The sequence below is a fragment of the Clinocottus analis genome, unplaced genomic scaffold (assembly GCF_023055335.1).
Source record: "Clinocottus analis isolate CAN_PGR_092001 unplaced genomic scaffold, fCliAna1.0.p SCAF_280, whole genome shotgun sequence".
Classification (NCBI taxonomy): Eukaryota; Metazoa; Chordata; class Actinopteri; order Perciformes; family Cottidae; genus Clinocottus; species Clinocottus analis.
Window position 1 is genome coordinate 5,001 of NW_027176021.1, and position 13,251 is coordinate 18,251.

The 13,251-nt window shown below is 48.8% G+C and overlaps 1 protein-coding gene across 1 annotated transcript in view; it reads right to left on the minus strand.

Moving 5' to 3' along the window:
• Nucleotides 1–13,141, minus strand: part of LOC137795587 (ankyrin repeat and sterile alpha motif domain-containing protein 1B-like) — a gene marked incomplete at its 5' end in the record, with an annotated part of 14,070 nt that extends 929 nt beyond the window's left edge. The window contains 5 exons of the mRNA XM_068593141.1: nucleotides 636–734; nucleotides 8,176–8,282; nucleotides 10,174–10,243; nucleotides 11,837–11,959; nucleotides 12,474–13,141. Of these exons, the coding sequence (XP_068449242.1) occupies nucleotides 636–734; nucleotides 8,176–8,282; nucleotides 10,174–10,243; nucleotides 11,837–11,959; nucleotides 12,474–13,141 (1,067 nt within the window). The remainder of the gene's footprint in view (nucleotides 1–635; nucleotides 735–8,175; nucleotides 8,283–10,173; nucleotides 10,244–11,836; nucleotides 11,960–12,473) is intronic.
• Nucleotides 13,142–13,251: the final 110 nt, after the last annotated feature.

Consider the following 13,251-nt stretch of genomic DNA (forward strand, 5'->3'; position numbering starts at 1 on the left):
GCCTCCACGATAAAGTGCAAACAAGTAAACACTAACTTTCTAAGGACGCCAGCAGGAGGCGAGTGCTTTCAGATGGAGTGGCACGTCGTTCATTCACTTTTATTTGTCATAAAACGGCTCCGGGGAGCCGACGGAGCTTCAAACAAACGTCCCACAATCCTCCAGCTGGAGGCGAGCACGCGTTCCTCCGCACGTGCGAGGGAAGTTTTATTTTTCTTACAGCGTTATGGGAAGATTTAGGGAGGATGAGACGAGGAAAGAGCCGACTGGAGATCAAAGTTTTGCTCGTCTCTGAGCTCAGAGTCGCTCCGTTCACTCTGTGCTCTCCTGAAGACTTCCTGCTTTTATTTCTCCCTGCTCTCCCTCTGGTTGCACACCTTTGTTCTTACTTTATCACACACACACACACACACACACACACACACACACACACACACACACACACACACACACATTTGACTTTGCCACAGTGTCACACAGCAAACTTTCCTCTAAGTCTGTCAGTATTTGTCGCATCGTCTGCAGCCGCGAACGAACGACGGAGCGATGTTGGGGAGCGTTTGAGCGTTTGAGCGTTTGAGCGTGTGAGCGGCGACGGCGGCGGCGGCGGCGGCGGCGGCGGCGGCGGCACTGACCCTGGGCAGCAGCCGGATGGCCTGGAGGAGCCGCTGTCTGTGGGAGGAGTTGAGGATGCCGATCTCCAGCAGGTCCTGGTCCTCCACCACATTGCTGCCCTGCAGGAGACAAGAGAACAACGCGTCAGGATTTGTGCAGCCGTTCAGAGCTCACGAAGCAGCAACAGCAACGCACACGTCTGCATTGTCTGGGGAATAAAACACAATGAAACAGCGTAAACCGGACACTGAACGTGCCTCCAGGCGGCCATTGTTCTCCATCTCGCCGCCGCGCCGTTTGACAGTCGAGTCCACGGACTCTGAACGGCTCTCGAGGGGCTCGTGATCCATCACGTGAGTTTGCATCCGGCCGTCCGGGTTTGTTCAATCATCATTACGCAGCGATCCACTTTAAATGCAGATTGATTTGAGGAGTCTGCAGTGCGGCGCCTTGTTTCAACAACGCTGTTAAATTAAAACACACAACGGATCGCACAACGCGGAAGTCGCTGCACCTTTTACATCTAAATGCAACTCCATGGCAGAGGAACGGTGGCAATAAATAGTCTTTTGGCTTTTGATGCATTTTGTTTTGCCAACTCCAGTCCACGGGGTCTCTGCTCACCACGGGAGGAAATGCATCGGTTAACCTCGATTATTGTGAGGAAAATATGCAGAAAAAGAAGACAGAAAACCCTCTTTGACAGCAAATAGTCTCATTCGGGTGGTCAAGAGGACACAGGGGAGAAATGGGAACGAGGGAAGCAAAATGTTGGGATTATTTTTGTCTTTTTGTGTAGATTGTTGCTCAGCACTTCAAACCATCCTGATGCTTTTCTGAACATCACTAACATCAGCGAACTCCTCCCTCACGGTGCCGACTGAATCCCTAACAGCATTTTGTAGGATTTTATATGATTTAGTGCAACGACACACACTCTACAAAGTAACAGGATACCGGCACAAAAGAAAAGAAAAACTGAACAAAGATATCAAATCTGAGAGTAAAAGACAGGAAGGCAATGAAAAATGATTCAACGTTACAATCAATAGAACGTTGTAGACGATGAATTAGATATTTAAGACACACACACACACACACACACACACACACACACACACACACAGCAGCCTGTGTGGGTATCACACACAGCTTCACCTTCAATCATCCAATGGAAACATGAGGAAGCTTCATCAGCCCTCGAGAGGCTCGGCAGGAGAGACTTGATGCACGCAGATAATTAGAGGAAGAGGTGCAGAGAGGGAAAAGCAGAGGAGGAGAGAGAGAGAGAGAGAGAGAGAGAGAGAGAGAGAGAGAGAGAGAGAGAGAGAGAGAGAGAGAGAAAGAGAGAGAGAGAGAGAGAGAGAGAGAGAGAGAGAGAGAGAGAAAGAGAGAGAGAGAGAGAGAGAGAGAGAGAGGTGGAATACCAGCAGATATATAGACGCTGACAGAAGTAGGAAGTAAAGTAATCACCGCAATGATGGAGAAGAGATGGAAGGAGGAGAGGGAGCCGCCCGCAGGCCGTCTGAGGACCACACACACACACACACACACACACACACACACACACACACAGTAGGATTACACCTGTCCATCCTTCTGCGTCTCCTTCCTGTCAGACGAGTAACAGAGTAACTCTGGGGATTGCAGGTTTCTGCTTTTTCCTCTTTTCCTCGTCACTCCTGTCCAGGTGTCTCTCGCGGCGATCTCCCAAAAAAAAAGGACAATTTCCCCGTGGATGCCGAAGCGTTTTGAGCGTTTTAAGAGGCGTCCTTGGTGTGGTTTCATGTCTCACGCATGAGTGTGTGTGGATCTCCACGGGAACATGAACATGCTGCAGAACCTCACACGTTGTAAACACATCCATGTGGCATGTGGTGGCTCAAGAAGCCGCACGAAGGGTTAAAAAAGACGACACTGTAACTTTAAAGGTTTTAAAAAGGGAGAAAACGCTTTCTTCAAGGTCATAAGATCTGTTGTTCATGAGATAACTCTGCAGGGAAACATTATGGAGCTGTAGTCTGTGGAATTGTGGGTGTGGCCTAATTGTGGCCACGCCCAGCTGTGATGTCACAGCGTACCGCGACGCATTGAGGTAGCTAGCCTCTTTTGAGTCGCACAAATCATCTTAAACACAGATTTCAGCTCAGAAGCACTCGATCCTCACGTGTGCAGGTTAATCAGCGCTTTTATTTAGCGGCGAGAAAGATTTCTGTGAGTCATTAAAGTGCCTTTCACGACCAGGACCAGCACCACCTCGTGTGAGAGGGATTCAACATATCAATAAGATCTTCCTGCATAAATAAAGGTTGAATTAAATAAATTAAATTAAATCTATGGAAAGCATCCACCGCCTTTATTCTGAAGGTCAAAGGTCCATAAAGGAAGTCTTACCGTGGACATTAATGAATCTTTATTCTGCTTTTGGAACAATTTTTCACCTCAATATTAACTTTTGGTGATGAAAGTATGTTTTAAACGTCACACTTAAGACCGAAAATCCCCTTAACCCTTAAACACTAACATTAAAATACATATAATGTAGCTTCAAATGTATCACAATACAGCAAAACAAGACAAATTGAAGTACTTTAGTCATAAAAAAGGCTCAAAATCAGGTCGTCAATAAAACATGAATAAAAAGATAAATAATGGCGACATGAACTTGTTCTCTGGTCCACTTGTCTTGTGAAGAGAAAGCATCATTTTTCACCTCGACGCTTCTGTTCTCGGCCCTTAAAGCGCGGCGCTGCCGGTCATGAGCACAACCGTCTGCAGGCAGCCAGGAAACCTCGGGCGGCGGCGGCTGATCGGTCCGAACCCGTTCCTCTCACCTTCTCCTCGCCCAACCAGCGAGGAGTTCATAGATCAGCTGCCAGAGCGACAGAGCGCCAGAGCGACAGAGTAATAACTCACAGAGTCGACTGCGGGGGATTCACAGGCCTGACTGATATGAAGGTAGGTCTGTGTCTTTTTTACCCGAGCAAAGTTCTAGTTTGTAAGTAAATTATCTCCAAATCTTTGCTTTCAATTAAAAAAATTGCTCTAAAAAAAAAAAAATCTCAAAACTAAAATTTGCTCTCAAAAAATAAATAAAAAATTTGCTCTAAATTTTTTTTGCTCTCCCAAAAAATTTGCTCTAAAAAAAAAAAAAACTTTCGAAAAAAAATTTGCTCTAAAAAAAAAAAAAAAACACTATCAAAACTAAAATTTGCTTAAAAAAAAAAAAAGAAATTGCTCTAAAAAAAATTTGCTCTTCCAAAAAAAAAAAAAAAGAAAATCCTCTAATACTCTTTTTTTTTTTAGAGCAAAGATTTGGAGATAATTTACTTACAGACAATAAATTTTCTCGGGTAAAAAAGACAAACCGTCCTTCACAGGATCCCTGCTGGGATCCCGAGAGGAAAGAGACGGAGCGCCTCCACGTGTTGCTCTTCCGATCGGTTTTTTCTTGATGGATCGGCGCCGTGTGACCCGAGTGAGGATGAAAAGCATCAAACAGAAGCACATGGACGCCGCGTTGAGGCTCCTCCCCCTGCAGCCGACAACAGAGTTATTCTGTCTCGCGCATGCATTTGAGGAATCCCCAAAAACACACGGCATGCATAGCGGTTAGCATCCGCGGCGGTTAGCATCGGGCCCGCGGTTAGCTCGTGGGAGGCGAAACTAAAGACGGAGCGAACGTTGACATCCAGCGGGCGGCCATTTTCTTCAGCGTCGTGTCACTGCATCTCTTCCTCGCCTTTCCGCCGCTATCAAAGGACTTTTGTCCTTTGTTCTCGCTACATTGTTGCTCCTCTCGTACTTTATTATCCGACGTTTCATCTGTGAACTGAAGGATTTCCCTCCCAGGATGGAGAGAAATTCCTTCATGAGGAGGATTAAAGGCGGCACTTCTGAATGAAACATGGATTATGACAACGCTTCTTTTAAAATATTGTCGTTTCCTTCGCTGCTCTGCCCTCGCTGGTGCGTGTCCTCATGCGCTATCTCTTGGTTATCTGCCGTCTGTCTAGTGCTCTGCACCCTCCGTTCATCTGTGCGACGCCTTTGTCTTCATCAACTGGCGTCTATTCATCGCGCCGCCTGAAAGCAAATAAAAAAAACAACCACGACAAAAGGAGCTTTTATATTAAATTCCTCGTGTTTGTTTGTGCGTCTCGGTGCCTCCGCGGCCCACAAAGCATCAGGTCATGTGACTCTCGCAAGAGTCTTTCTCTCAAGTGAGAGACAACAAACCGTAGCCTCATCATCTCCACGTTCGACCTCCATCTCTCTTCTTCTTCTCCTCTGGTTCCACGCCACAATGCGCCGTGTCTACCGAGGAGAGTGTGTGTTTAAATGTTGGTAATGACGAGTTAACAGACGTTGTGCGACTGCAGTCAGAGGACTCGAGCAAGGTGAATTGGCTCTTTGCCGCCTCGTAAAGTAGGCTGAGACATCTTGAGACACGGCCCTCCATCACACATGACACTTGTGTTCTGGAGGAACACACAACGCTAGACGCTGCAACGAAAACTGTTTAATAATCATAAAGTCCAACTGATATAACAATTAGTCATCTTGTCACTGTCTTTGGTTCAGTCTCACTCTTTCATCGCCATCGTTTCTGGCAGATTTCAGCAGAAAAAAAGCTCCACTGAACCACATTCAGGAGCTTTAGAGAGAATATAAAGAGACTATTGGGTGTATCTATACAGTGAATGTGTGTCTCTGCTCTCTCCATGAACGACGGGTGAAACTATGTTACATAAAAATGCCTTTTAGGCAGGTACGAGCACGCAGAGATTAATCACCAGACTGCAGTTGTTATGTTGCGTCTACTGTCCTGTGCTGTCACCACGTTGTGTGAAAGTGGAGCTTGTAGCAGCAAGAAGAAAGACGACATCGGTGGAAAGCAAAAACAAGAAAGGAGGGCGACATTTTTATCATCCATGGCCAGAAACAGGACTTTAAATGAACATTAACTCCAAAAAAAACAATGAATGTGTGTCTGTGCTGTGGTGCATCTTCTTTGTTCAGTCCCAGTGTCCGTCTAGGCCACGCCCCCTCCCTCCCACACACATATACATCTATAAATATGGATGTGCATTCATTTGAAATAGCTGTGATTAGTCTCCGTCACGACCACTCCGCCCCTCTATGTGTCCGTCCGTCTTGCAGCTTTTTGTCCTCTGCTGGCTGCTCGAGGTGAGCGGACACGCCCCCTCTAACGACCCCAATTAGTGGTAGCATAGTAATGGTCGGCTTCACACACACACACACTCCAGTATGGAGGCTGACACACACTGATGCAGATCAGAAACCAATCAAGTCAAACTGGCCCTGACATTAAATAAAGTTGGACTCTTCCATTTAATTCGATTGCTCGCACTAATCGGTGCTGAAAGGGATTTGACCCAAACCTCTCCTTGAAGCGCACACGGCTCAGGATGAGAAAAGGGAGCGCCTGCAAATACCAATGTAATGGATGGATGTAATCCCTTTAGGGGCGGAAAGATACGAAATGTCTTCTTGTTTAATCAAAGACAACAAAGAAAGAGAGCGTGAACAAGTGAAGGAGGCGACGCCAGAAAGAGAGGAGACCCGGAGAGAGGAGCCCGCCACTAGAGGGACTTTGAAGTCGCCGTGATGTTTCATCTCCGCTCTTTTCAATATTAATTGCGTCCAGAGGCGACGACGGAGCTGTTGAGGAACATTTTAAGACAAGAGGGCCGAGTGTCTCTGAAGTGCTGCCAAGAACCGTCAGCAGCAACAGAAACATTTGAGCGCGAGAGGAAGAGGACGGAGCGTAAATGATGGAGGGCTCACCTCCAGGGCGTTACTGAAGGAGAAATGTCACTTTTTAAAGATAAAAAACAGTGTTAACGCTCGCTCGGACACTCGCACAGCTGCTGCGATGAACCCGTTGACTCATTCATGAAGACGCAGCAGAAGAAGAAGAAGAAGAAGAGTTTAGAAGATCTCTGGAGGGACTCCATGTGTAATGCTTCTGATTCAAGTACGACTAAAGATGCGGTTCCCCTCATCTCTACCGAGCGTTTTAGGCTCTTTCAGCTCATGTTTTGGTTTCATTTCCGGAGCTTAAGAGCCAGATATTTTCCTTCAGGCATTGATAGGATTATAATAATAATAATAATAATAATAATGAGCCACCCGAGCTGTTTAAATGTAAAATAAGTCTACATGCATGTCTAGTCTACATGCTACATGCATGCACAGTCTTCATGCATGCCCAGTGTACATGCTACATGCATGTCTAATCTCTGTGGATACCTGTGAGTGCTAACAGCAGCCGTGCTCGCCGTTTACGTTCATGATGATCGTTTTGGCGCAGCGGCTTTGGCCTGAAGGCCGTCAGCGATGACGACTTCACGTCTCTTTTGCCAGATTCAGCGACTTTCGGAGCGAGTGATGCTGGAGAGGAGTTGGCCCCACTGGGATCCTCCATCTTGGATCTTGGACAGTTTCAAAACTCTAGCGGGTTCCTCAGGATTAGCAACGCTAGCTTCCCTAATGCTCGCAAAGTACGGCCCTGGGCCATGTGACGGAGGAACACGTGAAGAAAGAAACAGAGGGATGCTGTGATTTCATCCTGTTGCTACGGTAACTACAGGAAAGAGATGCAGGTCACAGCGAGCGGAGGACCAGAAGGAACGAATCCAGACAAACGTACGCTGCTGTTGACCTCATGTCGGGGGGAACATTCAACTGATTCAGTCCGAATGGTGCAAAAAATGGGAAGTGGGAGCTTTCCCGAAAAAACTCTGCTCTGCTGGTTGGTGAAATACAGGAAATAATAATCAATAATTAATAATAATTAGTACTTTGCGTTGAAAACCCCAAAACATGGTTTTTCTCTTCCAGTCAGCAACTGCTGCAGAGAATTTGACTCCCACTTATCCTCATTTCCTACTTCCCTGTTTACTTCCCCTCTCTTCCTGTGGATATACATCTTCACACACACACACACACACACACACACACACACACCATTAGAAACATCAAAAGAGTTTCTGAATGTGAAATGACCCAGCGAGTCTCTCCTCCTACGTCAGCGTCGCTGAAGACACCAAGAGAATAAAAAGAGAATAAAAACCGAACGCTCTGCGTCCTGATCCGCTACAAGTGGTTTCTAAACGCACAATTTTATGCACAAACCATGAAACACGCATGTTCTCTCTGGCATGCATATCCTTTTGTGTAGTATGAGCATGAACGCCTGCAGCTCGATGCTGGAGATTTCTGTGCGTGGGAGGACCTCACATGGCATCAGTGGGGAGAGGCAGGAGAGAGAGAGAGAGAGAGAGAGAGAGAGAGAGAGAGAGAGAGAGAGAGAGAGAGAGAGAGAGAGAGAGGATGATACAAAGAGGAGGAAATCCAGTAAATGAAGGAGAAAAAGAAACACTAATCACTGCAAAGGAAACAAAAGAGAGGATGCTCTACATCTGAGGGCGGTGGGGTGAGCACAGCGAGGGTTAGATTCAAGAGAACAGACATGTAGGCGCCTCATCCTGACCTCCCAGCTCAAACCCCCCCGTTACAAAAGCAAACACTCACCATGAACTGCACGTTGTCAAACCCGTTGGCCAGCAGGTGGTTCTCGTACTGGACCAGACCGATGGAGTCCAGCCACTGGCCCACGGACTGCATGGGGCAGCGGGGACCTATGAGGGGGTGGAGGGGCAAACGCTTCAGCAAGGAGTAGCCGTCCACGCGGTAGCAGCGGCAGTCCGGCTGCGACAGCTGGCACTGCCACATCATGTTGTGGCGGGCAAAGTGGCTGTCGAAGGAGCCCGCCATGCTTTTGGATGAGTCTTTTTTGGCAGAGGAGGATAAACGGGAGGCAGGTAGGGGAAGGGGAGGGGAGGGGGGAGGGGGGGAGAAAGCCGGTGGAGGAGGAGGCTAGGCTCGAGGCATGGCGAGGATGGAGGAGGGGGTCAGCATGCAAGCGGGCAGAGAGGGGGAGGAGGTGGAGGCGTCCAGATGTGCCGCTTTCTCTGAACCCAGCCGGGAGGAGGAGGGAGGGGGAGAAAGCTGAAGTTGTATCCAGAAAAAGAGCTCCCGTCCTGGGGTTAAAATCCTGCCGGAGACGCTCTGGGTGTCGGGTGCGACGGGACGCAGAGATCTGCGACGCGAAAGCGAGCGACTGCGTGTGTGTGTGTGTGTGTGTGTGTGTGTGTGTGTGTGTCGCGCACGGCACGGCAGCCGCTTTCTTTCTCAGCTGTTGCGCTCGCTTGGCTGCTTCCTCGAGCGTGTGTGTGTGTGTGTGTGTTGGCGAGTTTGAGTGTGTGTAAGAGAGAGAGAGAGAGAGAGAGAGAGCGAGCGAAAGAGCTGCCTGCGCTGTAGATTTCTTTTTATCAAGTACTCCCACTCTCATCTGTATGCTTCTGCAGCCTCCTCGCTCTCTCTCCTCTCTCTCTCTCTCCGAGCGCTGCTTTCCTCCCTCATTCCCTCACTCCCTCCCTCCCTCCCTCCCTCCCTCTCTCTCTCTCTCTCTAGCTCACTTTCCTCTGTCTACCTCCCGTCTCTATCTCCTCTCACGGCGTCGATCGTCACCCTGCCGCTCTCCATATATATCTGGCTCGCTCTGCTGATAATAGCCATCATAACAGCTCCGGTTTCTTTGTCTGCAAGAAGCCTGGTCGCACACGCACACATGCACACACAAATACACACACACACACACACACTGCTGAGTGTACCTATGCAGCCGCATCTATAAGTGCATGGTGTGTGTGTGTGTGTGTGTGTGTGTTTGTTGCAGGATTTCTCCCTGTGGTAACCATGGTTAGCAAAGGCTTTGCATTCACAGATGAAAAGAGAGGCAGAGAGGAGGAGGAAGAGGAGGAGGAGGAGGAGGAGGAGGGGGGAGAGGGGGATGAACCCAGTAAAATAGAGACGAGTAGCGAGTGCAGGTGTGGGGGGAAAAACTGGGATTAAGTTGCACAAGAAAGTCCAAAAGACTCATTCACACACTCGTTTAAACCGAAAGGATAACGCTGATACATTTCAATGTGGGTCTTATCTTCCTGTAGTTTTCTTTTACCCATCATCCCTTCTGGTTATGCAGAATAAAGCCGCTGCTGCACGATGAGCAGCGAGACAATTATCATCCGTCTTTTTTCCTTTTCGGTTATTAATCAAAGAGCTCAGCGAGATCTGGTGGCCGAGCTTCCTGTCCACTAACGAGCGTCACGGATGTTTACCTCCATTTCCTGTTCCTGCTGTCTAATGTCGTGGCAGTCTGTGTGTGTGTGTGTGTGTGTGTGTGTGTGTGTGTGTGTGTGTGTGTGTGTTTGCTCCTCCACATCCCAGAGACAAAGTGACTCTTATTCTCTAAAGGTTTAGGCAAAAAAAAAGGCAAAAACTAGAGGATGGAATCTCTTTTTCTTAAATAAAATGCTGTGTTTCATGTTTATTGGATAATCTTAATCTCCAGGTTGCTGCGTTGGACGCATCGTAAAAGAAAAACGGCCATAAAACAAGAATAAAATAAGACCCGGGTCGTAATAACAATCATTCGCCCTCACACACATTCACCTGTGTGTCGTTCACCTGCAGCGTCCTCCTTCATGTCCAATCCGCTGCCGATTCCTGCACCGATGGAGCTCATGATCTTGTCGATCTGAGACAGAGAGACAGAAAGAGAGAGAGTTAGAGAGATGGAGAGCACGTTCACGTGGACGTCTCACCTGCATATCTGGATTCATGTGACATGGTCACTGCGCTGCCAGCTCCTCTTTTCCCTCTGCAGCGATTTTCAACCACTGGGAAAATATCATTAAGTTGCCGCAAATCATTTTTTCATTGTTGAGCGTCTGCGCCTGCGATATAGTGGCTGGCAGAGTAATTAAATACTCTTCCATGCTAGCAGGTAGCGCAATAATTACCTAGCACATTAGCTGTGTTATGCTACGATGAGACTTCTTTTGGTTTTAAGGGCTGAAGGACAAACGTCCGCTGCACGTTGAGGATGAAAAGACATCTTCAAGCTGCGTTTCAGACGTTTAAATAAAACAATGCATGTATGAATAAAGTCAGATGATAAACCTTCCTGTTCAGGAAGTGTTAAAGCACTGTTAGCTATTTTTTTTATTTATTATAGTTTGTTTTTACTATATTTTTAGTACATTTTGTGGCACTCTGAGCTTCTTTTGAATGACACATATAATGCATTATTGTGATTTATCGCATTAAATCTCATCTCATTGAACAAGAAAACTGGAAGTCGGTCCAAAATATACAACAAATATTATTAAAAACTGAAATTTAGGCAATCATTTCAACGTTTAAAACTTTAAAACTCTTTTTTTTCTTGCCTAGATCGCAATAATTGGTTTGATGATGATAAAAAACATACTTAACCACCTCGGCTGTAGTTTTCTAGATTGAACGCTTTGTGCAGATTCAGCTGCAGGTTGTTAATCACCATCAAAATAAGCACAAACAATCAGCGATGTTCACGCCGGATGAGGAGCTCAGGAGCTTCCTCGCCTGCGGCGCTAATGAGCGCGATTATCTGCAGATCCTCGGCGGCTCTGGGACGTCCCTGGTGACTTTCCTGCTAATAAAGAAACTCTACCCTGAACACGGAGCCACGTTGTGACGTCACGACTTCCCCGTCTTCCCCCCCCCGAAGCGCTCTTATCTCACATCCCAGCACCACGCAATTAAACAGGAAAAAGGTCAGCCTAATTGCCGAGGATTATGGGAAACTCCATATGGTAATGCGTCACCGTCAGCGAGCTACGAGGCGTAATGAACACGGACACGTGGACCAGCGCACGGACGCACTTTCACTGTCAGAAACAGTCCCGTGAAGTCGTTCTTATTGATTGGAAAGTGAAAAAAACGCTTCGAGGTGCTTTATTTTCAGCTTGTTGACGGCGAGCGAGCAGAAGCTAACGTGTCGGGGACCTGGAGTGTTGACGGAGGAGCGGTGCGGTGAACGCATTACATCCGGGTCAGAGACCCTTTGGTGCCGAATAGGAGCCCGAGGCACAAACACAGAGCTCTGTAACCCTCTATAGCGTGAAGCCTCTTATATCTGGACCCTCCTGCAGCTCTGGCGCTGGTTACAGAGCACGAGCAACCAGCGCCGGGAGGATTTTAAAAAGAGGAAAGATCTGAGTGCAAAGATGTTTTGACCAAAAAGACGCGTTTCCTTCCTTTTCGGTCAAATGCACCACTCTCCCTCCGTCTCCACCGTCCTCTTTACCTCTTCCCACTCGGCGGTGAAGGAGGGCGTTCTCTCCAGCCGTCCCCCCGGGCCGGCCCCGTCACCCGGGCTGGGACTTCCGGGCCCCTGGCCCCGAGATCCAGACCCCCAGCCGAGCTCCTCCTTAGACACACACACAAAAAAACAAGACGCAAATTGTCGAACACTTTGACCGTAACATTCTGTAACATCCGTAAAACTGTTTGGAGATGAACCGAATGAGTTCAGCGTGTCTTCATCAAACAGACTTTGTATTTAGCTTATGATTTATTTGCAAAAGTCTCATAAAATGTGCAGCGCTGTGGCCCAGATCAGTGGGCGATCTAATTGGTTGCACTGCTTGTTTTTTTCACGCCCGATGCAGCAGGAATCTAACGATCTCCACGGCTGCATAATTCACACAACTTGAATATTTACAATAAACGCTCGTGCTCTCGTTGCGCCGGCTGGGACGCCGGTGCCGCTGACCCGAAACTTTCTTCCCATAACTTTTGATAAAAGAGACTTTCCATGTCGTCCTCGGCCTCTCGTCGCTCAGAGGCAAAAACATCAGAGAGAAAGAAGAGCGCTAAAAGATTTAACGCTCAAAACTCGGGCCGCACGCGGAAGTTGTACAATTAAAGTCGACACAACTCACCTGGATGGGCGACACAGCGACCAGGTTGGAGTCGGACTTGGACAGGGACTTGGACAGCTGCAGGTCCAGCACGCTGCGGGGCATGGACCTCATCCTCCCCAGGGTGCAGGCCCTCTCCTCGTAGCCGGCGCCGCCCGACCCGCCGCCTTTGGGCGCGACCCCGGCCTGCGGCCCCCGGGACTCTGGACCTTGTCCGTTTTGAGCGGAGCGGCGGGCGGGCGGGTGTCCCGGCAGCGTGGACCAGCCGCAAGGCGGCTCCGCCTGCTGCTCCTGGTTGACCCGCGTGTGGAAGATAGTCCGGTACACCACCTGGGGCTTCTGGGCGGCGCCGGCGCCCCTCAGAGGAGGCGACGACGATGACGACAAATCGCTCCCGGTGCCGGCGAAGATCTGCGCGGGTCCGCCGTCGATCACGATGCTGAACTCCGGGGTCGGCGCCAGGCCGCCGTGGGCGTCGCCAGAGGCATATTTTCGGGGTTTGGCGCTGTAGAGGTGGTAAGGGGTGTCGGGCGTTTCGCACGCCGGGGAAGATCCATGAAGGAGGCCCGCGAACTCCTCCGGGATGTGGCTCTTCCTGCGCTCCTCCGACGGAGCGCCGGGCGTGGAGGAAGAGCAGAGAAGAGGAGGAGGAGGAGGAAGAGGCGGGTCCCGCTGGTACGGCCCGTCGTCTGCATGGAGAACACACACACACACACACACACACACAACATATTCACTGATTTGGATTACATTATAGAGATTTGCATGAAGGGTTGTGTACACACCGGTGGATTTACTC